Source organism: Mixophyes fleayi, chromosome 6 (genome assembly GCF_038048845.1).
Source record: "Mixophyes fleayi isolate aMixFle1 chromosome 6, aMixFle1.hap1, whole genome shotgun sequence".
NCBI classification, from domain to species: domain Eukaryota; kingdom Metazoa; phylum Chordata; class Amphibia; order Anura; family Limnodynastidae; genus Mixophyes; species Mixophyes fleayi.
The window spans coordinates 144,351,988-144,377,068 of NC_134407.1; the positions used below are offsets into that span (position 1 = coordinate 144,351,988).

Sequence of the window (25,081 nt, forward strand, 5' to 3'; positions counted from 1 at the left end):
GAATTGAGGTTTTTCAATCAGACCTGTTGCCGAGGTGTATAAAATCAAGCACCTAACCATGCAGTCTCCATTTGATACAAAATGGGTCATTCTGAAGAGCTCAGTGACTTCATGCGCGGTGCTGTGATAGGATGCCACCTTTGCAACAAAAATTTTATCCCTGCTGGATATTCCACAGTCAGCAACTTAGCCACGAAGCGGAAGACCGCGTAAAAGCACAGAACGGTTTCAACGACTGCTAATGCGCATGGTGCGTAAAAGTCACCAACACTCTGCTGATTCCTTAGCTAAGTTCTGAACTTCTACTGGCATTGCTGTAAGCATAAAAACTGTGCAAGTGGAGCTTAATGGAATAGGTTTCCATGGCCAAGCCACTGCATGCAAGCCCAATGCCAAGTGTCAGATGGAGTGGTGTAAAGCACACAGACACTGGACTGTGGAGCAGTGGAAGCGTGTTCTGTAGAGTGACGAATCATGCTTCTCTGTTTGGAAGTCAGATGGGCGAGTCTGGGTTTTGCAGATGCCGAGCGAACATTACCTGTCTGACTACATTATGCCAACTGTGAAGTTTGGTGGAGGAGGGATAATGGTACGGGGCTGTTTTTCAGAGTTTGGACTAGGCACCTTATCTCCAGTGAGAGCAATCTTAATGCTTCAGCATACCAAGTCATTTTGGACAATGCTATGCTTCCAACTTTGTGGCAACAGTTTGGGGAAGGCCCTCCTCTATTCCAACATGATTGTTGGAATAGAGTGCACAAAGCAAGGACTACAAAGACATGGTTTGATGAGTTCGGTGTGGAAGAACTTGACTTGACGCACAAAGCCCTGACCTCAACCTCCCACAGAAACACTCCAACATCTTAGGGAAAGCCTTCCAAGAAGAGTGGAAGCTGTTATTGCTGCAAAAGGGGGACCAACTCTATATTGAAGCATTTGTATTTGAATACAATTTCATTACAGTCCCTGTTGGTATAATGGTCAAGAGTCCGAATACTTTTGTCCATATACTGTGTATAGTATATCTATTATGGGCCTGATTCATTAAGAAAAGTAGAGCAAAAAAAAAAGAGTAACATTTCACCTGAGCAAAACCTGGATTGGAGATGGAGGTACATTTTAAAATGTAGGGACAGATTTATAATTGAGGTAAGACATGTCCTAGATCAACTTCAAATGTCAGTGTAAAAATAAAGTATTTGTGTCCTACATGAAAAAGTAGCCAGTATTTTCCTTATGTGCAAAATAATAGACTAATTTACACCCCTTCCATTGTAACATGGTTTTGTCCAGTAGAAAACTTTGAAAATTTGTGTTTATTAAACTCACATAATTCGGGCATACGCACGTCCAGATTCAAATACAAGCGGATTTGAAGAAATGTCTCTTGTTGAATACAGGTCTAGGTACACTCTGCTATGACAGACACAATATACTGCAGGAAACGTCCAATATAAATGTGGAATATAAAGTCCCAGCAGAACACACCAAAGAAAAAAATATTAAATTATCGTCACCTGTTATATTATCGTCATTAATGAAAATATTAATTTTCATTTTTTTCCAGTGAAATACATTTAACCTTGTTATTAATGTCTACTGTACATTGAATGCATGTTCTAGCATGCATAGAGCATCCCTCATCACTATCACTCTGCACTTACACCTGCCCTGTAGCTGGTGTAAGTGATGCAGCTAAAAATTATGTGCCTGAGAGATGCCCAAAGCTTGAATTTTGAATTGAAAATTGAAAAGACATAACTGCGTGCACTTGAGCTTGGCACGTCCTTACTGTACATTGACTACTTGCATGCGCCCATTCCCCTCGCCGTTCCGTCCATGAAATCGTAGACTGTAGTAAGTGTCCTTTGCACTCAAAGATGAAGCGATTTTATGCAAAATACAGCACATATCAGCATTTATATTCCTTAATGAATCAGGCCTCTTATTGGATCCATAATGCGTGGTTGTTTAGTAGTGATTATGGTTATTTTTTATGATGCTTCTATTTGCCTATTACACATATCTTTGATATTATATGTATAAAAATACATGTGTGTGCATTTTATATTGTCATACTGCGTCAGTCTCAAATCTGTGGCTGGGAAAAAGGGGTGTCTATTCCAGGTGCCATTGTTTGAGGATGCTGTACTAGGCTTTAGAGTTTCATTTATTTAGCAAGGGCACTTCAGCAGATTACTGCTACTTTTGTCCAAATACAGCAACTGTTTCATTGCTGCTGGTTTTTGTGATATATTGGCAACTGAAGGATTAAGGTTGACTAATTAAATGTTTGTGGTTACTTGGCTTATATTAGGGTCAGTGCCATACTTGCCCACTCTCCTGAGAGACTGCCAAATTCCGAGCAGGCCAGGAGTCCCGCTAGAGCAGGCCATTCTCCCGCATCCTGCCTACTTCCTAGTGTAGTGGGTGGGATGGGTGCCTCCATCACGCGAATCGTGCTATTTTGGCCCTACCCCACAGCAGAATGATGCGATTGTAACAAAGCCACGCGGGGGTGGGAGCAAAATGACACAATTTACAACACCTTGTCCCCTCCATACTTGTACCTCACCTCCTTTACAGGATCCCCCAGAGGGGAAGGGAGACATAAGTTGGCATATATATGGTCAGTGCATTACATTTTGTTGCATCGTGTTCAAATTATTTTGTTTGTGCTACAAATATGTAACATGGTGAACTATTGGTTAGTTTCTCTTTTTTTCTTCTGTCAGCAGTCAGAAAGTGAGCCTGAAAGAAAGGGTATTCTCAAGCCCCAGAGGGGTCGCCACAAAAGGAAAAGGTTCTCCTCAGTCCCAAGGAGTGCGACGTTCCCCCAGTGCTGATCAAAGCATGGAGGACAGTCCTAACAAAGTGCCCAAGAGTTGGAGCTTTGGCGATCGGGGACGCACCAGACAAGCTTTCCGCATCAAGGGATCAGCATCGCGGCAAAATTCTGAAGGTGAGAGTGTCGTGGTGGTGGATTTAGGGTTCACCAGGTTGCTAATATGGGCTGGAATGCTGTACTGACAAACAGTCGGTTGTTTGGAGCTTATCATCGGTTTCATTGTAACTGTATATAACCTAAGACCCACTTACTTTTTCTTTTCTTTTCTTTTTTTAAATGCACCCTGAAAGCAGATACCAGGCAGCTGACATTACATTAGCCTATTAGCATTGAATGGTGAAGTACTTGCAGCTGGAAAGGAGAGGTGTGGTCCTATTAGTAGAAATCCTTCAGCTAAACTTCAGTGTCTGAGAAGTAACTATGGAAACCTGTTCCTGCACTGTTAAAATAGAAAAGCGTAATTAATACACCTCTTTTTATGATGTATTTATAACTTCTGGACCCCTATTCTAACCCCTTCATCATAACTGTGGGACTTCCCATTTAATTGTTTAAATCTTTCTTCCGATTTGATACATAGATCACAATGGTAGCAGACAAGCGTTTTAAAAATAACGCTTGTCTGGTAAAAGGGAGGTATTTTTATTAACTATTGCTATTTGTAGAACTTTTCATTTTAGCTAAAACAATGATATTCCCAATGCTGAGAAGAATTTCTTTCTAGAGTCACTGACAACGTGTGTTCTTATTTCTGTTTGTTTGTATGAAGCTTTATGTACAAAGTGATTATCTTGTCAAGACATTCCCTTCTTTTTCCCCAATGCTTATATTTCCTTCCTACTTTACCTATATGAATGTCAATAATTTACAAAATAAAATTAAATCTTATATTCTTGAATGTAACTCAAATATAGCCTATTTCTCCTATAGGTGGTGCTGTTTTCATTGGTTACTAAAGCAAACTGTTGCTGATAAGTCTCCATAGACAACATAACTATGCAGCACCATGTATAGACTTAACGTTTTCCCTCCTAGTCATATACATTGGAATGGTATTTTAGCCACAGTCTCACTAATTAAGAGGAAACCAAATACGTACATGTTGCTTGGCAACACAGTACATGTACACTGATATTTATGATAAACAATGTCCACTAGCTAGAACTGTTATGTTGGTGATGTCATCCTGTCCTCTTTCTGCAACTAAAGTGGTGCTCACACACCTTGTCCTTAAACTAATTGATGGGAGGTGTCTCCCTCCAGCAGCCAGCCTCCCGGGAGAGGAACTTCCTGAAGAAAATAGAAGTTGTAATTGTGAGTTTCTGGCTGATGATCTGACCCCTGGTCTCAAGGCTTCTATTCGAGCTGTGTGGTAAGTGATCCAATAAGGATGATTATTGAAGAAAAATAGAATGGTCTAGAGCATCTGGTATGTATTAACTAACATAAAGTAGGGATTTACTTGGTGCTCTTGAACACTAGGTGGCAGTAGCACTGTAATTACTACCTATGCTACAGTAGAATGGTCTATTACAGAGGTGCCAGGGAAGGAGTATCTACCAAATTATAGGAGTTGTCCACATTTGAACATGCTCTGCTGTTTTGGCAGACAATTCCACCCTCATGTTGTCCAGCATTATGTACATGTTTTTTACAGTAAAGGCACACTGACTGTCTGCAGAGGAGAGCATTGTAAGTGTGCCTTCATGGACATGTACTCTATGAGGTGACCCATTGTACACCATGACCAGTTCAGTCAGTTGTTACATATAAGTGTCCTAGCTGTTTGATTGGATAGATTTTTTTAGGGGCAATAGGCCTAAATCAGGTCCAAACACAACTTTTGTATTTTAAAAAACAGCATGGAAAGTGTGCATAGTTCCAACTGTATTCAAGTCCAAGCATATCTCAAGATATGTTTGGATGTGAATCTGGGTGTATACATGTACTTTTTAATTGAAAGACTATGCTGTGTCAGTCATCACTATCAGTGGCATTTACACCTGTCCTTTAGTGAGTGCAAATCATAAAGGTGAAACCAAGAGTACGTACGAGAAGCAGAGGACTTGAATACTCTTACTGTACATGACCTACATTGGTCCTCAGCCCCCCTTTTCTGTTGCATCTCTTAAGACATAGGCAGTAGTAAGTGTCATTTTCATTCGGATATGAATTGCATGCAATTGCCTTCATTGGCGTAAAGTTCGTTTATGGGCGAGCGCAAAGCTATTTCACGCAAGTTATGCTACGCAAACGGATATATGTCTGAACATGAACCAGGCCCAATCTATCTAATTAAATACCATAAAAAATTCTTAACAGTTATTTATATAGCGCCAGGATACTTGAGACAAAAAATTGTTCTGCATTCATTGACTGCCGTTCCTTCTAACCTCCTGTAGGCAGTAATTTGTCTTGCATTCTTTACTAGCCATGGCATGCGTTTTACTGAGCCAAGGTTACCAGACCTAGTTATTTTGAAATGTTTACAATATCAGGCTGGGGTGTGACTGATTTTTGTTGCTTTGTTGTCTAAGCATAATGCGATTTATGGTGTCCAAACGGAAATTTAAGGAGAGCCTTCGACCATATGACGTCATGGATGTGATAGAGCAGTACTCAGCTGGACATCTTGACATGCTCGCGCGGATCAAAAATCTGCAGTCCAGGCAAGGAATCCTCTCAGCCTCTCTTTCTGCTATGTACACTTATATATACATTTACAGTGCAATGTGCTGTTACATTGACATGAATTATCACTTGTCTGACAGTAATACTTGTATCGGGTCAAGATCTTCCCGACATATACCTACATGCAGAAATAAGCTTTTTAAGGAAAATTATTTGTTTTCCATTATGTAAATCTGATGATACACCGAGGATGAGTATAGAACATTAGCTTCAATTAAGCTGTCTCGAGATAAGCTACTAAAATGCTTTGCGGATTTATAGTTAAGGCATATATATATATATTATTCAGTGACACAAAAGGTTAGAGAACGGTTATGTACAATTGTCCACATCATTGTCAGATCGAGTTTCTCACAATGTTTTATCTGTGTGTGTGCAAACCAGAGTGTACTGGCGTGTAGAAACTGGACATTTACACAGCGGTTTTCAAGAGTAAATATACCTAGATGTTTGACTTATATGCTGATGCCAGCTTCCAGCAATGAAAATTAAAGAGTGACGCTAGCTTGCAAAAGATAGGGTGACTTTAGCTTAAAGAGAGGGTGAATTTAGCTTGCAACGGGTAAAGGGGAGAAGGTGACACTAGTTTGCAACGGGTTAAAGGGGAGAGGGTGATGTTAGTTTGCAACTGGGGAAAATGATGGAGGGCGATGCTAGCTTGAACTTGAGAAAAGAGGAGGGTGACGCAAGCTTGCAACTGTGCTAAAAGTAAGTGGGCGATGCTAGTTTGCAACTGGGGTAAGGGGGGAGGGTGATGCTAGCTTGCAACTGGGTAAAGGGGGAAAAGCGATGCTAGCTTGCAATGGAGGAGAAGGGTGAATTCTATGCTAGCACTACTGTCCACATAAGTCAACAATGATGTTACTTCCATACAAGTTGTGTTGAGGTTGGTACAGTCTTCCAGTTATGTTGGACCACCGATGGAGTTCACTTCTAATAAATGCCTATTTCACCACCCAGTGCACTCTGACCTGCATATGTGTGATGAATACTCCTGTGGCTAATTGTGTCTCTTGTGTCATATTTTTCACTCCTCCATCATGATGCACAAACCCTCTCTATACTCTCACACTGTGTCTTTCATCATGAACCATAGGAATATATGTTGATCTATATCCAGTATTCCAACCAGGATATTGCCACATATACATGCAAATATATTCCAGTATTTCAAGCCATTCAGGTTGTGCCTGGAGGTTCTGCAGCAACCTACACACTGACGCAGTAGTATTCAGCCAAACGGAATATATTTCCAAACTCTTTCAATTTTTCCTTCCTGACTTTTCCCCACGTTGCTTCATTATGCATTTTTGCTGGTGTTTTGTTTTTCTATTTACTTTGCCAGGATAGATATGATTGTGGGTCCCCCACCCCCTTCAACACCCCGGCATAAGAAGTACCCAACCAAAGGATCAGTGCATTCTACCAAAGAATCTCCCCAGTACTCTCCTAGGTTAGGATTCACCAAAACGCCTCTTTGTCTGGACTGCTTTTTATTTTTTCTTCTTTCCTGAAGGTGAACCCCTTCCAGCCCATGGTTTGTGATGGCCTGTAGATGCTGAGGAAACCTTGGGCAATGACACAGAATATAGGTATTGGAAGGTTTAGGGCTATGTTCTCATTGTTATAATCCATCTTCATCTGATGAGTGTAGGTCTTGATTGACCAGTGGCCACGATAAACAGTGTAAGGACAAAATCCTTGTCTAGTAAGGTCCAGGAATTAGACTGTCTTTACTACAAACCATACTCTGGAAAAACAAAGGGATTGGTTCACTAAAGCTTGATAAAAAAATGGCCTAATTTTAAATGCATCACTTTTTTACATATACTCACCAAAACCATCATGTGAAACATACATAAATAAGTACAGTAATATTTCAGATGCGAGATGTTAAATAAAGGTGGAGTGAGTTTAATAGAAACAACCATCTAAACATGGCGCATGAAAATATTCTGCTTTGGCTGTATTGGCTTGGCCTAAAAACATACTGTATGTATTTGTAAATGGCGCCGTGTTCCATTGCGCATTTGGTGCAAACTTTCTCCATCTATTTGGCTCTTTTTAAAACCGATTTTAGAATGTGGCACACATTAAATACATGTAAATACTGTACAAGTATAGGATTTCTTATTTGGAAACCCATTTTGCAGAAAGTTCCAGAAAACAGAAAGGGCAAAAAGTGAACTATTGCTGCTGCTCAGTGATTTTGTCACACGACATAATCACCAAGGGGTATATCTACTAAACTGCGGGTTTGAAAAAGTGGAGATGTTGCCTATAGCAACCAATCAGATTCTAGCTGTCATTTTGTAGAATGTACTAAATAAATGAAAACTAGAATCTGGTTGCTATAGGTATCATCTCCACTTTTTCAAACCCGCAGCTTGATAAACTTTCCCCCAAGTCTTTCTCCCTACAGTTACTATGAGGAGCTCTGCTAAATAATTTAATAAGGTTCTTAGTTGATTTTAGGCATTGTACTCTAAACTTTTGGATAAAAAAGCCTTAGCCATAAATAATAGATAATAGAGCCCATATCTGTAAATCATCAACATCATCATCATGAACATTTGTTTATATAGCTCCAGCAGATTCTGTAGTGCTTTACATCACATTAAGCTTTGTTCTAATCTTAAATAATTTAACGCATTTCACCTTATGAGTATTATTGCGGAAGTAAATGTAATGTAAGTAAGGAGACCCAATTGGTAATAATATTGCATGCTATATTTAAGGTCTAATCATAACAGCATCTTTGTTGAATTTTGATATTGAAGAGAAAAAGCACTAAATGCATTTAATTTATAAGAATTTTTTTCATGTATTTTTAAGGCATTGGTCTCTAAATTTTAAAATAAGTAGATTGGATACAAAACCTGTAAGTGAGTGAAAATGCATTATTCCGTGTTTTCAAATATGCATAACCATACTCCACATTCCCATGAAAGAAGAAGCAGTCCTATGAAACATTACATTTTCATGGGTTATACATCCCGTTTCCAGAATTGAGACGCTGACCTCGTTATTTGGGTTTTTTTTCATTTTTATTTTTTTTTTAATATGGTCAGTGCTTTGTAAAAACGATGGCTTTGAAATACAGGGTAAATGAGCACAATTCAGCATAAGCAGGCTTTCTGCTTCACAAGGGGGTAATCTCATGAGGGCTCCTATTTGCTATATGTGGAGGGCATAGTTGATCAGGAATCCTTTAAAGATGCAAAATTATACACAATTGTTGATGGCAAAGGCATGTTAATGCTGCATTTCATCTACATTTCAATGGTGAAAAACATAAAAAGTAAATCAGACTTCAAGTGAAAAATGAAGCATATTTTATCGATCTTTAGTGAACTTAGAGCTCAAACAGTTTATATAAACAATTCACAAGCAATATAGATCCAATTCCCTTAAGCAACAGAAAGTATATTATGTAATAAGACGTTCTATTAGGAATAAGAAGATGTCAGGTTAATAAGAGCGAGATAGCTGGATCATTTTATAGAACATTCTGCTAGTTTGAAGACTAGAGAGCATCTGATAACCCCAGTGTCAGATGAGATAACAAAATTCCAGTAAGCGTAACACCAACTGGTCAGGGAGAAACTGCCTTGCCAAGGTGACCCAAGCTGAAGGTAAGTGTCCATCACACAAATGGGTGAAAGGGGTTTGCTGACTTGTTTTCTTCTTGAGCTGCAATGAGGTTGAGGAGATGAGCATCCTTTTTGTTTTATCTGTTGCTAGTCTTTCTTTTCTGCTCTAGATCTACCTTGTTTTGCATGCACGCATGTGATGAAATGGAGCATGACAAAGATGGCATCGTGGCTGAGAATAAGCAGCAGTTTTATGTTTCTCCTGAATGTAGTTCTTTCAAAAAGATGAAGTCTTGAGATTGCACTAAGAATAATCTTTTCTAGAGCTCACATAATCAAATAGGGCCGGTAAAGGGAATCACTCTGCAACTCAAATTTAAGTATGCTGCATGTATGGATCATATTATCAATTGCTCTGGAGCCGGATATGTACTCATGGGTGGTTTAACACCTGCCTTTGCTGTGTTCACTGGAAGGTGAGCACAGTACAAACATCCCTCAGAATAAAAACCAATAGGTTACATTGATGACTACATTGTGAGAACTTAAAGTGCTTTATTTGAGCTCAGACAGACGGACTAAAACTGCATCCATGGTTCGTCCAGCATTAGAAGTTCATTGAGGCTGTGTTCATATTCCTGTATAGGCTAACCCACCACAGGCGTTTGTTAAACTGCCCATGAGTGTGTACCCCTGAAGGGCCACTAAACTAGGATTGTTTTTTTATATGAACTATGAAGGTAAAATGCAGATTGTTTAGTATGAACCAGAGCTAACTGAAGCTTGTCCCACACCCGCTGAGACCACAGTATTGTTAAGCTGCTGTGACATCTCAGGTGCTGCCACTGTGTACAAATCCAGCAATCCACACAGTATATTTGTTGTACACGGCAAGCTTGTGAGTCACTGCCTGCCTGTTTAGTTAGAGACGCACTCCTTCACCTACCCATCCCAACATCACATTTTTCACTAGGCAGGTGGAGCCGAGAAAAACATGGTAGAAGGACATCTTTTAGAACTCGTATACTTAGGAGCTTTTAAGGTGTCCATGGTGCATGGAGGTAAGGTGCTTTAAAATGTGTCAACACATTCGTCCCTTTGGTGAATGTGCTCTATGTATTCATGGGTGCTTGCTGTTAATGTGATGCTGTTTTTGGGTGCATTATAATGCTGCTTGTAGAGGTGCCTTACACCCAAAGACAGAGCAATGTTCATGGCGTGTATCTGTGCATACAGAGAGAATGTTCACCATCCACCATCGGAATTATTTAACCCTAATTTTCGGTGTGTTTACGTGTTTTGAAACCACCTCATCATGATACACTGCAGCCAAAATGCCCATGTGTACAAAGCCTCAAGGTCCTTTACTCTTATTTTCTCTAGTATGACTCCTGTCTGTAAAAAGAGGAGGTGGGCTGTTAGGATGTGTTTACACTCCTGAGCTCTTCCATATACAGGCTGAATGCAGTTTGATTATCCTCCATCTAATGCCAGGTAACCTCAGAAAATGGGTTCAGCAATCTTGTTGGACCCATACAGGCCACAGTTCTGGTCAGTTAGTGAATGGCTCAGAAAACTGTGCACTGTATGGGCACCCTTAGTTGGAACTTTTTTTTTTTTTTTAAACCAAACCATAAGTAGAGGAAACCTTTCTTTTTAAACTACTTTAGCTAAAATAATAAAAAAAAATTTAATTTCCTAAACATTAGGGTAACAATGGTAGGATGGTGGAAAGGGTTTACTACAGACATTTATAAATAGATATGTTATAATCCAAATTGTTTGCTTGATGACAGTTCCTTCGTCAGCGTTTGCTTTCTTTCTTTTGACTAGTCAGGCAAAAGCGGAAGTTAGTGAAAGTGGAGCTGAGGAATATAAAAACCAGCAGGGGGTAGCAGTGCCATTTCCAATTTACCAGCATTAAACAGCTTTTCAGATCATATAGCTAAATATTTATATATATTTACCTGGACAAGTTCTTAAGTTTAATGGTTGTGGGATGTCATAATATTATTGTTTATAAGGGGACAGAAATTATGCAGCTCTGTAAAGTATAGAAATAGAGCATAGTACATAAACGTTGAAGTCCAACAAGCAAAATGAAAAATATTCAATAAGCATATAATACCAAACAATTAAGCATAAAATGTAGTATGGAACATGCAAGAAGGAAAATACAAGGATGCACATAACAAACAAGAAGACAGGAGAAGAGAGGGCACTGCTATTGAAAGCTTACAGTCTTAACAGGAAGAGGATTCTATTGCTCATACGGGGTGGAACTCAAAACAACCTCTTGTCACCGTAAACTGCAACCTTCTCACCCTACTCAGCCTCAGTGCTGCCCTGCTGTGTTGGCAAAAACATAGAATAATTAAAGACCTCCAATATTTGGGTGTTTCACTTTAAATATGAAATATACTAAATCCCATTTGTTCCCAGGAGATCCTCCTGTATCCTTGTTGTATTTTGCATGGTCCCTGCACTTATGACATAGACAGGACGTCTACTGATCATCATTGGCGCTGCTTGGCTCTTTCACTGGAAGATCGAACAGAGCAGCTCTAATTAGCTTCTATGTTAATTGGCTGCTATGTTTGATCTCTTCTTTTCCGAAGAGACCTGAGCAGCACAGAAGGTGATAGGCAGAGGTCCATACTATGTGTGGGGACCCGGAACCTCCCTAATAGTCAGTGGAGGGGGCCACAGAAAGGCACCAAAGGAGAAGGGGCGGTATTCAGTAAAATTCATATTTAATGTGGAAAACACCTTTTAATACTCATTAGACTAGTGCCCCATTGTAGTTTATTTCCCCATTAAAGTGGAGTATCCAAGCTCCTAAGATTCTTCAATTTGCACTAAATTGTTTAATAAGTGAAACAGGCAGTTGTCGTAGGCTGTTGCTTTTTGCCTTGCAGTATCCTGGCTCCTCATACTCTCTGCTGTCACTGTGTCTGTCTGTGTCCTCTCCATCCTTTGACCCCCACTCCCATTAAGTGCACGTGTCCCCATCACATATCATGCCGGCTGGTGGGAGCCGCTCTGCATTCAAGTGTGACACAGATGTAATGAACAGTACAAAGAATGGGGAAAGGTTTCTGTGCATTGCAGCCCAGTGCAGCTATTTGAAGAGTTGCACGAGAGCAGAAGTTCACCAATGTGCGATACTGATAAGTCAGTGTGGCTTTGTAAAACCCTATTGCCAGCTGTTCTTCATATTGACACTGCTGACATTTGACAATTAGTAAAAATACATCCAGTTTGAGTTCAAACAATTGTCTCTGTTAAGAAGACACAATAAATGGTCTTGTCGGACCATTGGTTGAAATATTTTTTAATTCTTTCACTGATTACATACGAGTACTGTGCTCTTGTAGGACTCTTCACAACTGCCAGTGCAATCTTCTTGAATGTCACTGGGTAATGGGCTCCAGGTACTTGAATCATTTAAAGGTCCTCATAGATGCTATAGCTGCTTAAGCTTTGTTTAATATTGGACATCTCTGGGTTAGAGAAGAGAAGTTTCTCTTCATTCACTGGAGCAGTAGCACATACAATCTGCCTTGATGTATGGCTAATCTTTGGGCATTCTGGGGTATGTTTGTGTTCCTGGTAGAGTGGACCAAATTGTCGGGAGAGCAGGTTCCATCACTGAGAAGGACAGATCTAAAGGAGCAACTGAATCGGAGATGCCTGAGGACCCAAGCATGATGGGCCGTTTAGGCAAGGTGGAGAAACAGGTGAGGCACATCGACCAAGTTAATTCTTGAGAATGCAGCTGTCAATAGGAACCAGTGATATATTTTTTTCCTAGAGAATTAAGTTAATAGGTTGTGATGTGCTTCTCTGATCTCTGAAGATTGTCTCATAAATATTAGTTCAGGCCACAAAATGTTTGCCTCTATTGTGTGATGGGTGCATTAAATTAACCACCATGATTTTTACAGGTTCTTTCAATGGAGAAGAAGCTTGACTTTCTGGTAAACATCTACATGCAGAGGATGGGCATCCCACCCTCTGAAACAGAGGCCTACTTTGGGGCCAAGGACCGTGAGCCAGCACCTCCATATCACAGTCCCGAGGACAGCCGAGATCCTGTAGAAAAGAACAGCTGCATTACCAAGATTATTCGCTCTACAAGCTCAGTAGGTCAAAAAAACTTTAGTGCTCCACCTACACAGGGGACAGCCACAACTTATTGCCCTCCATCCACATCATGGCAGCAACAACAGCCGTACCACCGACGCAGTCATGGTTCTTCACCGGTGGCTGACTCTAATTCCATGGTGAGAATTCCTCCTCCCCCATCACATGAGCGCTCACTTTCTGCATATGGAGGAAGCAGGATAGGGACGGGTGAAGAAGGATCTGCCAAACAGCGAGACACTGCAGCCCTGAGAGATAGTGACACTTCCATATCTATTCCTTCTGTGGATCATGAAGAGTTAGAGCGCTCTTTCAGTGGCTTCAGCATCTCTCAGTCCAAAGAGAACCTGGATAATTTGAACAATGGGGCAGTGGTGAGTTCTGGCCCTAGTAATAAAGTCCGTCCTTACATTGCAGAGGGAGAATCCGACACAGACTCTGATCTGTGCACACCCTGTGGACCACCTCCCAGGTCAGCCACCGGAGAGGGACCTTACGGTGACATGGGATGGCCAACTGGCAAGTAAACTGTTGCCTGGGATTCTTTCGGACTTGTGTAGATATTGGCATCTTGCCATTAATGTAATGCACCCAGAATAAGGCTATCCTCATCTGCATCCTCTTCCAAAGGTGCAACCACATCCAAGAGTTTGGTAGCAAATGTGGCAAAGAATTTTGGTGGCAATTTGTGTTGGTCCACTTATAATCACAATTAATTATTGCTCAATGCAAATTTGCTTGACCAGCCCAGTACCCTATGTTTCCATTAGATTCTAGGTTATATAGATAATTTAGTGTTCATTTTTTCATATTTCTGTTGGCACAGTGTTTTTTTTTATAAGTTATTTTCTTAAAATTTTACAGCTTTTGTTTTGTATTATTAGATCTTATGTCACAGTGTATAGAACCACCCACAACTCTTCTTCATATTCCAACTTCATAAATGTCATTGCTGATGTGTACAGCTCTGTAACCCTCACACAATTCTTCTACCTGTTTACATAGCTGTATGTAGAATATTCAGGACCTCCAAGACTTCCCTCTTTGTGTTCACAGAGTTTCTGTTAATCTGAGCCAGATTAAGACGCCATGGAGCCCTAGGCAAAATACTCCTCCCCATCCCTGCAAAATTCCCTTTTTTAAAGACAAATTATATATCTAAATTTCAGACCACCGCAGGATTATTGAATACACACCAAATAGCCCCTACAGGGGAGAAGAAGAAAAGAGGAGGAAGGGAAAGGCGGGCCTTTAGAGAGGAAAGTCTATGATTTACTTCTATGTATCACCTGATAAGAAGCTTCTCAAACTGCCAAACACCAATACAACCAGAAGAAATCTCCAGCCAGTTATCCAGGTTTATCCATTTTTAATGCCATTATTTCCACTGATAGAGATAACAAAAAATGGAAACACTAATATAATACAACCCTGTCCCTTTATCAAATCCAGGCTGACTCGTTCAGCTTGCACGTAAATCAGTCTGGATATATTCAGACCTTATAGCATGTTTTCAGTGTTAGGGAAGGGTGTGCTTCTGCCCCTGTCCACGCACTGCATGGTGAAGGGAACTTTGCCCCCTCTACACCCTGGTGCTACCAAGTCTGGGCTGGGGAATTTTATTTTTAAATCTCACCCACAATACTTCCAGGAGACCAGCTCCCGGACTGGGATCACACACAGTACCCCCTCTGCCCCTTAGAACTCTGGGGTCCCATTCAGATCTAGCCCAGGGTGTACAGACACTTAACAGTTGTCTATTTTTCATGTGTAAAGATCTTTACAAAATTCACAGATCCCTGCTTCATACACATTGAACTTTTACCATGTTATGGTTCTGCATGTGTTCAAAGCTCTACAAACCCACAAGTATCCTCTCCATGTTTATAGAACTATACAAACCCAAGTTGTCTTCTGTACAGAGGTATACATAGCTAACTCATCCCTTCTCCACCTGTACAGAGTAGAAAGAGACTTGTGCTGTATTCTTCACTTCCCTTATCAAACACTTTACCAGTAAAGTTGCCAGTTCTATACCAGAACCAGAATGGTACAATCACTGATTCGAGTCCCATCCAGTTTGTATACAATAGTTCCCAGAGAGCAGAAAATCAGCTGCTCTGCCTGATGATAGCAATACATGGCTGGACACTACAGAATAAAGCGAGAAAGATAAAGCAATGTATATAATAAAAGTTGCAGGAGTAAGGAGTAGGAGGAATGTACCAATCAATAAATTAAATTTAGCTGAATGTAGAAACTCCCTTATAAATATAATGTTATAAATGGTTTTTACAGGGAATATACTAAAAGCTATCCTACTTAGTACACTTTTCATAGAAGGTGTTTTAAGGCTTCTGTATCCAGAGAAACACACCCAGCTAGAAGACCACTGAAGAACTGATTTCCCGTAGAGTAGCCAATCAATCATCCTGGTGCAGCCAGGATTCACCACTACAAGCATTTACTCTTCAGAAGATTCATAGAAGTGAAATGATTTCTGATATTTTGGGCATTTACTTTTCTATATACAAATGATTTTGATTTCCTTCTACACTAGTTGGTGTGATTTTGGACCATATAAAAAGAGCTCTGTAGAAAGATTTATGATGTGGTTGCATCTTTAGATACTTGAGGAATGCTCCATAAGGGGAAGGGCATTGGATGACATTGATGAGCCTTCCACATCCTAAGCTCAGGAAGGGTTATAATGGGCATGAGAATGCTTTCTATTTAGTAATTTCTAGCGTTTGGATTTAAGGAGCAGCTGGGAGGTGAAAATGTACTTTTTATAACGGGACTCCCAGGCTCCTCTCACCAGCCGCATCTGCCGGCCCACTGGCTTTGCCTGGTTTTATTTGCATTACAGCCTTGGGGTTTTGTTGCACTTACTCTCTCCAAAGAAACTTTTTACATAATTGCCTTTTTTTTTTTTTTTTTTTTTTTATTTCAGTTCTGTAATGGTTTGGATATAACGCTCCTGTATATGTCCCACTGGGGGCCATGCCAGATTCACCACCCTGCCTTCATCTTGAGTTTTCTACACCTTGTGCATGGCTGTCATGTTGCAATGTTCTGCAGCCTACAAGAGAAGGCTCAAAATGCTTAATGTTATGATCCGCTTCCCTTTCTGTTATGCTTTGTGAATTATCAGCCTTAACCCAATGACTGGCAGAAATGCATGTAACATGTACTCAGCTCCTTGCAAGCTTAATGGCGGGGAAGTGGTTGAAGGCAGGCAAAGAAACTAGACTTCCTTGATCCCTTTTGATGCCAAAGGGTGCAGCAGTTCATTGCTGTGCAATTTGCTGCATGTCCCTACATCTTCAAAGGGTTGTATCCTCTACAGGAATAACTGGAAATAAATTCTCACCCTGTGGGCCCAGTAGGATTGTGATGTCATTTTATTAAAAAATGCATAGAGATTGTCAACCTTAAGATGACTTTAATTTATTGGTTTCTGCATGTCCACTACGAACGTTTACTAAATATGTTGCTATTTTTTTCTAGTTTCCTTCTGCACTTTTTAGAATTGTCATTGATCCCTAGATTCAATAGTTCCAATGTGCCCCCTGTACTGGACATAATCATGGAGGGAGAATGTTACTGATTATAAAGTCATTGCTGAAACAGCACAGATAACACAAAAAGATCGCTAAAGCAATGTATTTAGCAAGAGTTGCAGCTAACATTGGAAAACCCCTTTATCATTTCAATTCTCGAATAGAACAGCTAAAAGTGACATCACAAAACTCATGCTCACCTCAGAATCCCTAGACTTGAGACTGCTGGTATATGGGACAACATTGAGCAAGGTCCTACATTATATAATGAGGCCTCAGTATTGTAACATAACTGAGGAGTATAGGATGGAATGTTGGCCCCTTCCCTGCCAGAGACCAGGCTGCTCTCTTTTTTTTCTAGTGGTGACACAACGGACATGTTGCCTCCCACCAGTGCCAGCAGAACCTTGAATAGGCTTGGTCTGTTCACCCATAACTTGTGAGAAAGTTTTCCAGCCTCGCTGAGTGCCTTTCCATGCAAAGAGAGGCTGCTAAGGAGATGCATTGATACAAAGTTATTAAAACATATTTGTAGAATTGACTGCGTGTCCTGTCTTTTTATTCTCCTTCATTAGCAACCCTAAAGATTATCAGTTTATAAAGTGTACCCATTCATCATCATCATCATCACCATTTATTTATATAGCGCCACTGATTCCGCAGCGCTGTACAGAGAACTCATTCACATCTGTCCCTGCCCCATTAGAGCTTACAGTCTAAATTCCCTAATATAGACACACACTCACAGACAGACTCATACATACAAACAGACAGAGAGGGAGACAGACAGGTAGAGACTGGGGTCAATTTTGATAGCAGCCAATTAACCTACTAGTATGTTTTTGGAGTATGTTTACCCATTGCCTATATAGAGAGGTTGCAGCCATTATTTGGATTGCAGCAATAGTAATGAGAATCCAGCCTGTCAGTGTAGATAACAGGTACACTTTAATGCTAAACTACTTGATCCAATATAAAAAATAAATAAATCATGTTGGAACATTGAGAAGTGTGTTTATAGAAGTTACCTTAAACTGCCAGTACATGAGAGTTTTGTCACTAACCATAACAGTTTTATCTACAGTACCTGACAAATCCCAGTCTGGCTCCCTGAATGTGTCCCCCATCTAAATGATTGTACGCTTTTCCATGCAAATCCTGGAAATAATTAGAGCTGGTTCCTGGCGATTACTGATCACAGACACAGGAATGACACACAACACTATGACCCCATCCACTACCATGTTCCTGTATCTGTTGGTAACCTTGTGGTATGGCTCTAGTCACAGCACAATGTGTTATAATCTAGCTGTACTCACCAGGAACCAGTTGCACTTCAGAGGTAGAGGAGCCAGATAAGAACATAAGATACTGTAAAGCACTGTGTCCTGCTTGTTCTTATAGTGTGAGGGGATTCTGTGGGCTGTTGCGTTCTTATGGACATTTGGAATCCATGTGACAAGTCTTAATGTACCGATGTAGCACACCTCAAATTGTCTTCATGTTGGGCAATTCTGCTGCAATCGCAGAGCCCATGTACAGTAGTGATATTTCTCCATGTTAAACACCAACTCATTTATACATTTTACTAGCAATATTATGGCTAACTGCATCGTTTGGTATGAGGTCACAGTGAGAACTGCAGTTTACACTAAATGACAGATGTTGATAATAATTATTTTGAAAAAAAAAAATACATTTTAATGAATGGCTGCACATGTTGTCTGAGTGGAGGTAATGGTCGGTCACTTGCAGAAAACATACACATGAGTTAATAGCTGAAAACTGCTAGTTATTGACAGGTTCTTCCGCTCAGACCACAGATGCTGCACTGTGTAATAGCACTAAATAATTAAAAACAGGCAATGTGCTTCCTCCCTAAACCATCTTCAGTGGTAGATGAGAGATGCACAATCCTGCAAAGGATGAATGCAGTCCTTCAGGGTGGATTCTGCCTTACATTGATCATTTAACCACTTCTTTTCTGGATTGCTCAGCTTACAGGGTTCACTGGGGGACAAGACTCCGTGGAGACAACACTACACCTTTCCATGTCACTCATAGATGTGCAACTCAGACCATTACACAACTGTGATCCCATTCTATGTAGATGGGTCTTGTCTTAGAAAAGACAAGGGAAATTAGTTGCAGGATATGTGTCTGCTTACAATATAAAGTATCTGAAAGTGGCCATTTAATCTCTGTCTTTTCTAGCAAAGCTGCTATATTAGTGGCCCTCACATGCGCACTTGTTAAAGAACAATCTGTAAACATTTATACTGATTCTTGGTATGCATATGGGGGATGGTCACTGCTTTCAACTTGTTTTCTCTAGACTATGTTCATTTTTTTATTTCTTTAACACTAATTTCCCGCCTTAGATCATCTCCTTATCACCTGCAAGCTCTCCTCCATTACTTTAACCCCTTTTTTGATGAACACTACAAGCTCTGTTATGTCTGCAGAACTCTCTTTACTTGATCCCACAAATGAAGATGAATTATCTACTCACGTATCTTTCTACTCTACCTGTCCATTTGATCCTGTACCCTCACAAATCAGTTAATTCCTGTCTCAAAAGCTCATCTCAGTCCTAGCTAAATTCTGTAATCTCTCTCCATTTGTATCATTCCATCATTATTCATGCATGAAGTATTCACTCCTATTATGAAAAAAAAATATTCTTGGCCACTCGCTCAGCTACCTTACACTTCCAAGCTGGTAAAGAGGCTAGTCTACACTCACTTCACATGTTTTCTATACTCACATACTGCAAGCTATTGGGCATTCTTTACTCAGGTTTTCGTTCCCAACACTCCACAGAGACGGCACTAAGGTGGACAATGATTTGATCTTTGCTAAATTGAAAGGTCATTAATCTTTTCTAATTCTCCTGTACCCCTCTGCTGCGTTTAACCACTCTCTTCTTATAGAAACACTACATTCCCTAGGTCTTCAGGATACAGTCCTATGCTGATCCTACTTAACAAATAGCTCTTTCAGTGTCTGTTTCTCTGGATCCACCTTAACTCTTCTTACTCTAGCAGATAGAGTACCACAAGACTCATGTTACAAAGAATACATTTGATAGTAATATGAAAATACATTACATTTCTTAAAATACTGCTATATTAATCAGTGAGATTGTTAATTATGACTATTTGTCATGGTTAGAATGTGAGCAATGTTGAGAATACGCACAAAACAGCAAGACCCCCACTTTGGGGACCTTTTTTTAAATATTCAATATTTATTCAAATTACAAATGTTGCAATTGTACCTAAAATGCTTTGCATGTACTCTGGTTGGGATTGAAGATTATCCATGTACCAAAGCAAATAGTTACTATCGACAAAAAAGTTATTTAAAGAGTTGGTCAACTCAGACTAATGTTGGGTACACACTACAGAAAATTTCTCCCATGTGATATTATTAACAATTTTACCAACGACTGAAAGAAATTACAAGGTCCCGATCAGCATGCTGATTCATGTGTACACACTAAACACATTTTTCAAGGTTTACCTTCAGATCTGTGCTCTTCATCTGTCATAACCATCAGCTGAAAAGATTGCAACTCTGTAAACTCTATGGAGATCATGATCATGAGTGCATACATGCCATTGCTGAACAAGACTTTCGACCAACGATTTCATGTGCTTTGGAACAATAATCGTTCATTGGTCCAGGGTATAGACTACTGTGATATCGGGCCAATCAGTCATTTATTGTCTGACTGGCCTGATAATCTGCTGAAAACAGTGTAGTGTGTACCCAGCTTTGGCTCAAACAAAATATTAATGAGAAGCTCAATGAGAGCCAGCATTTCCCCCTATACCTTTATCCAGCCTTGACCTTCAACTGACTGATGAACTGATTCTGAACTATTAAAATACCACAATAAAATAAATTAAGGCTTTCATTCACATATCCATTCTACACTGCTTTAAAAGCCAAATCAACATTGTCTTTTCACCCATGTATTGGGTATACATGAAGGTGCATTAGAGGACGTCCATCTTGTGACCTAGGTAGAAAGGCTCATATAATGCAGCTTTCAAGTGACAAGTACACATAAGGGTTAAAGCAAATAACTGCTCTTCACCTAGACAACAATTCTGTGCTTTAGCATAGGTGACTCCACCAACGTCCCCCTTGCCAGGATGATAGGCATAGCCGAATACCCAGAATCTTGCTTGGGGACCGCCAGAACTTAGAGATGAACTGTACTCCTCTATCCGACACAATTTCAGAGGGACATCCATGAAGGCGAAAAATCTCCTTAATAAAATGGTTAGCCAAAATAGGGGAAGAAGGCAGGCCTACCAGAGGAACAAAATGGGCCATTTTGGAGAACCTATCCACGAGTTGAATGTAAGTAAAGCAGGTTTTTGTGGTCGATAAAGATAGTAATGGGGTGGCAAGCTCCCTCCAGGAGGTATCGCCATTCCTCCAGAGCCACTTTCATAGCCAACAGCTCCTTATCACCTATGGTGTATTTCCTCTATGCCGGCAGTAGACTCCAAGAGTAGAAGGCACAGGGGCGAGGTTTGTTCTGAACGGATTTCTGTGACAGTATAGCCCCAATTCCAACATTGGCAGCATCAACCTCAAGGTAGAATGGAATGGGCATGTCAGGTTGTTGGAGTATGGGAGTCGTGGAGAATGTGTCCTTTAGAAATTGGAATCCCTGTAGTGCGTCAGGGGACCAAAGCTTGGTGTTGGAACCTTTGTGGATGAGAGTAGTTATGGGTGCAACAATGGTGGAAAACCCTTGAATGAAGCGTCGGCAGTAATTAGCAAAGCCCAAAAAGCGTTGGATAGCTTTAAGACTGTGGGAAGTGGCCATTGTAAAACAGCCCTTACGTTCTCAGGATCCATCTCAAGGCCGCAACTGGACACCAGGTAGCCTAGGAAGGGAATCTGTTGGAGTTCAAAGGAGCATTTCTCCCACTTACAGAATAATTGATTCCTTCAGTCTTTGAAGTACCTCCGCCACATGTTGCCGGAGGGAAGCGATGTCTGAAAAAATCAAAATGTCATCCAGATAGTCGACCACACACACATAGAGGAGGTCCCGGAAAATTTCATTCACAAAGCTTTGGAAGACAGCTGGGGTGTTACACAGACCGAATGGCATCACAAGATATTCATAGGCACCGTCCCGAGTGTTATAAGCTGTCTTACATTCATCTCCAGTGTCACGAAAGCCAGATTATGGGAATGGTCCTGATTGCTGCTAGAGTGACAGCTTACCCCCAGAGAGCTGCGGAGTCTAACAGTGGAGAGGTGTTCACCAGGGTTTTCCGCAAGGAAATATGGCCTTGGCTGCTCTCCACCGCAGGTCGCTGTCCTCTAGGAGGCGCAGAGCAGCGAATGCGCAGAACCACCAAGTAATTAGCCAAAACAACAGTAGAGGTGAAGAGATGCACGGCAGAGCGCTGGAGCACTGAGGTCCACACAGGTGTATAACTCTGGAACAGAACTGATGATGAGCGATGCTCTGCGGTGAATCTACAGGTCTTGATTGTAAGGGAAGCTGAACCAATACAGCGGTGAAGCAATGATCTGCAGAGAGCAACTGCACTGAGATCCACCCAGATGTTATAACGCTGGATCAGGGCCAATGATGAGCGATGCTCTGCAGTGAAGCCACAGGTCTTGACTGTGAGATAAGCTGAGCCAATATGGTGGCGAGGCGATGAGCTGCAGAGAGCAATAGCACTGAGATCCACACAGGTGTTATAACGCTGGGACAGGACCAATGATGAGCTATGCTCTGCAGTGATAATGCTGGGAAGCGATGAGCTGCACAGGTACTACTGGGAAGCAGTGAGTAGCACAGGTATTGCTGAGTAGGGATGAGCTGTACAAGTACTGCTGAGAAGCAGTAAGCAGCACATGTATTCTGAGCTGCACAGGTAATGCTGAGAAGTGGTGAGCTGCAGAGGTGTTGCTGAGTAGTGATGAGCTGCACAGGTAGTTTCTGAGAAGCAGTAAGCAGCACAGGTATTCTGAGCTGCACAGGTAATGCTGAGAAGTGGTGAGCTGTACAGGTATTGCTGAGTAGTGATGAGCCGTACAGGTAGTTGCTGACAGGGGCGGATCTAGAAAAGTATCCTACCCCGGGCGATTTAGGGGGGGCGATTTAGGGGGGGGCGATTTAGGCCCCGCCCCCTTTTTGACTTCAAGGCTGCCAGCGGCTGCACAATATGTGCAGGTCCGCTCGGCAGTGACAATGTGTTGCCTGGCTGCTGTGATTGTGTTTTAAACACAATCAGAGCAGCCGGGCAGCACACTGTCACTGCCGAGCGGACCTGCACATATTGTGCAGCCGCCGGCAGCAAGCCCCTGCTAGGGGGGGCGATCGCCCCCCCTGGATCTGCCACTGGTTGCTGAGAAGCAGTAGGCAGCACAGGAATTCTGAGCAGCAACAAGCTGCACCATTCACGATGTCAGGAATAACAGGAGTCAGAGGAAATGCTTCCTATCAGGTTGAGAGACCTGATGATCTGACACCCATTAAAGGGAGGAAGGCCCTTATAAAGGGAACTGGCTGCAGATGATCCAATCACCACAGAGCAGAGGTTTTGAAGGTTCCCAGGGAAACGCATGCGCAGACCACTAGGCAAGATTGCGTCCGATGATAGAGGGATTACCGGCTGAACAGCAGAAAGCGGTAACCAAGGGAAACCAAAGCACACAGTGAACCACATGGGGCGAAACTGGTGAGATGCGTGATAGTAGCACTGAACACCTAATGTTTTGGTTTCCTGGGATTTTCCTTATGAAATCTTTTCATAAGAGCATGAGCGTGAGCTCTATAGCCAGCGGCACAGTAGAGACAGATGGAGCATAAGCTCTGTAGCCAGCAGCACAGTAGAGACAGATGGAGCATAAGTTCTTTAGCCAGCGGCACAGTGAAGACAGGTGGAGCGTAAGCTCTTAGCCCGCGGCACAGTAGAAACAGATTGAGCGTAAGCTCTTTAGCCAGCGGCACAGCGGAGACAGGTGGAGCGTAAGCTCTTAGCCAGTGGCACAGCGGAGATAGGTGGAGCGTAAGCTCTTTAGCCAGCGGCACAGTGCAGACAGGTGGAGTGTAAGCTCTTTAGCCAGCAGCACAGTAGAGACAGATGGAGTATAAGCTCTTTAGCCAGCGGCACAGCGGAGACAGGTGGAGCGTAAGCTCTTAGCCAGTGGCACAGCGGAGATAGGTGGAGCGTAAGCTCTTTAGCCAGCGGCACACGGAGACAGGTGGAGCGTAAGCTCTTAGCCAGTGGCACAGCGGAGATAGGTGGAGCGTAAGCTCTTTAGCCAGCGGCACAGTGCAGACAGGTGGAGTGTAAGCTCTTTAGCCAGCAGCACAGTAGAGACAGATGGAGTATAAGCTCTTTAGCCAGCGGCACAGCGGAGACAGGTGGAGCGTAAGCTCTTAGCCATCAGCACAGCGGAGATAGGTGGAGCGTTAGCTCTTTAGCCAGCGGCACAGTGCAGACAGGTGGAGTGTAAGCTCTTTAGCCAGCAGCACAGTAGAGACAGATGGAGTATAAGCTCTTTAGCCAGCGGCACAGCGGAGACAGGTGGAGCGTAAGCTCTTAGCCATCAGCACAGCGGAGATAGGTGGAGCGTTAGCTCTTTGCCAGCAGCACAGTGGAGACTGAATGGAACACACAGGGAGCAAGACAGGAAGGCTATAACCAGGCAGGTAACATGATCAACAGGCACTGAGGAGAAGGGGGAAGTGCCTTTTAAAGTTTGGAGCCAGAATGGTTAACCAATTGGGAGCATGCAGAGGACATAAAAGATAGAGTCCGCGCATGAGCAGAACCGAAGACAGGATGCCAGCAGCCGGAACATGGAATCAGTGAGAAACAGGTGAGCATGTCGGTCCTCGGTTATGGAAGCCGAAGGACCGCCGTGTGACAGTAACCCATACACAATAGAAAATGGGGTGAATAACATGGATACTTGATAAAGATTGTTATGGGCAAACTCGGCCCATGGTAGAAGGTCCACCCAATTGTCTTGGGAAGCAGATGAGTATAACCGAATAAAAGTCTCTAGATCCTGATTTACCCTCTCGGTTTGATCGTTGGACTGAGGATGATAGGATGAGGAAAAGTTTAACTGAATATCCAACAGTTTAAAATATGATCTCCAGAATTTCGCAGTGAATTGAACTCACCGATCAGAGACAATCTCGAGAGAGCATCCATGCAAGTGGAATATCTTTTTGATAA

At 41.8% G+C, this 25,081-nt stretch overlaps 1 protein-coding gene across 4 annotated transcripts in view; it reads left to right on the forward strand.

Moving 5' to 3' along the window:
• Positions 1-17,382, forward strand: part of KCNQ2 (potassium voltage-gated channel subfamily Q member 2) — an 80,813-nt gene extending 63,431 nt beyond the window's left edge. For 2 of the 4 annotated variants that reach the window (XM_075176690.1, XM_075176691.1), the window contains 6 exons: positions 2,736-2,962; positions 4,115-4,220; positions 5,386-5,517; positions 6,885-6,992; positions 12,749-12,872; positions 13,080-17,382. In XM_075176690.1, coding sequence (XP_075032791.1) covers positions 2,736-2,962; positions 4,115-4,220; positions 5,386-5,517; positions 6,885-6,992; positions 12,749-12,872; positions 13,080-13,805 — 1,423 coding nt within the window. In that variant the 3' untranslated portion in view covers positions 13,806-17,382. The remainder of the gene's footprint in view (positions 1-2,735; positions 2,963-4,114; positions 4,221-5,385; positions 5,518-6,884; positions 6,993-12,748; positions 12,873-13,079) is intronic. The other 2 variants (XM_075176693.1, XM_075176692.1) reach the window with 1 other exon arrangement.
• Positions 17,383-25,081: the final 7,699 nt, after the last annotated feature.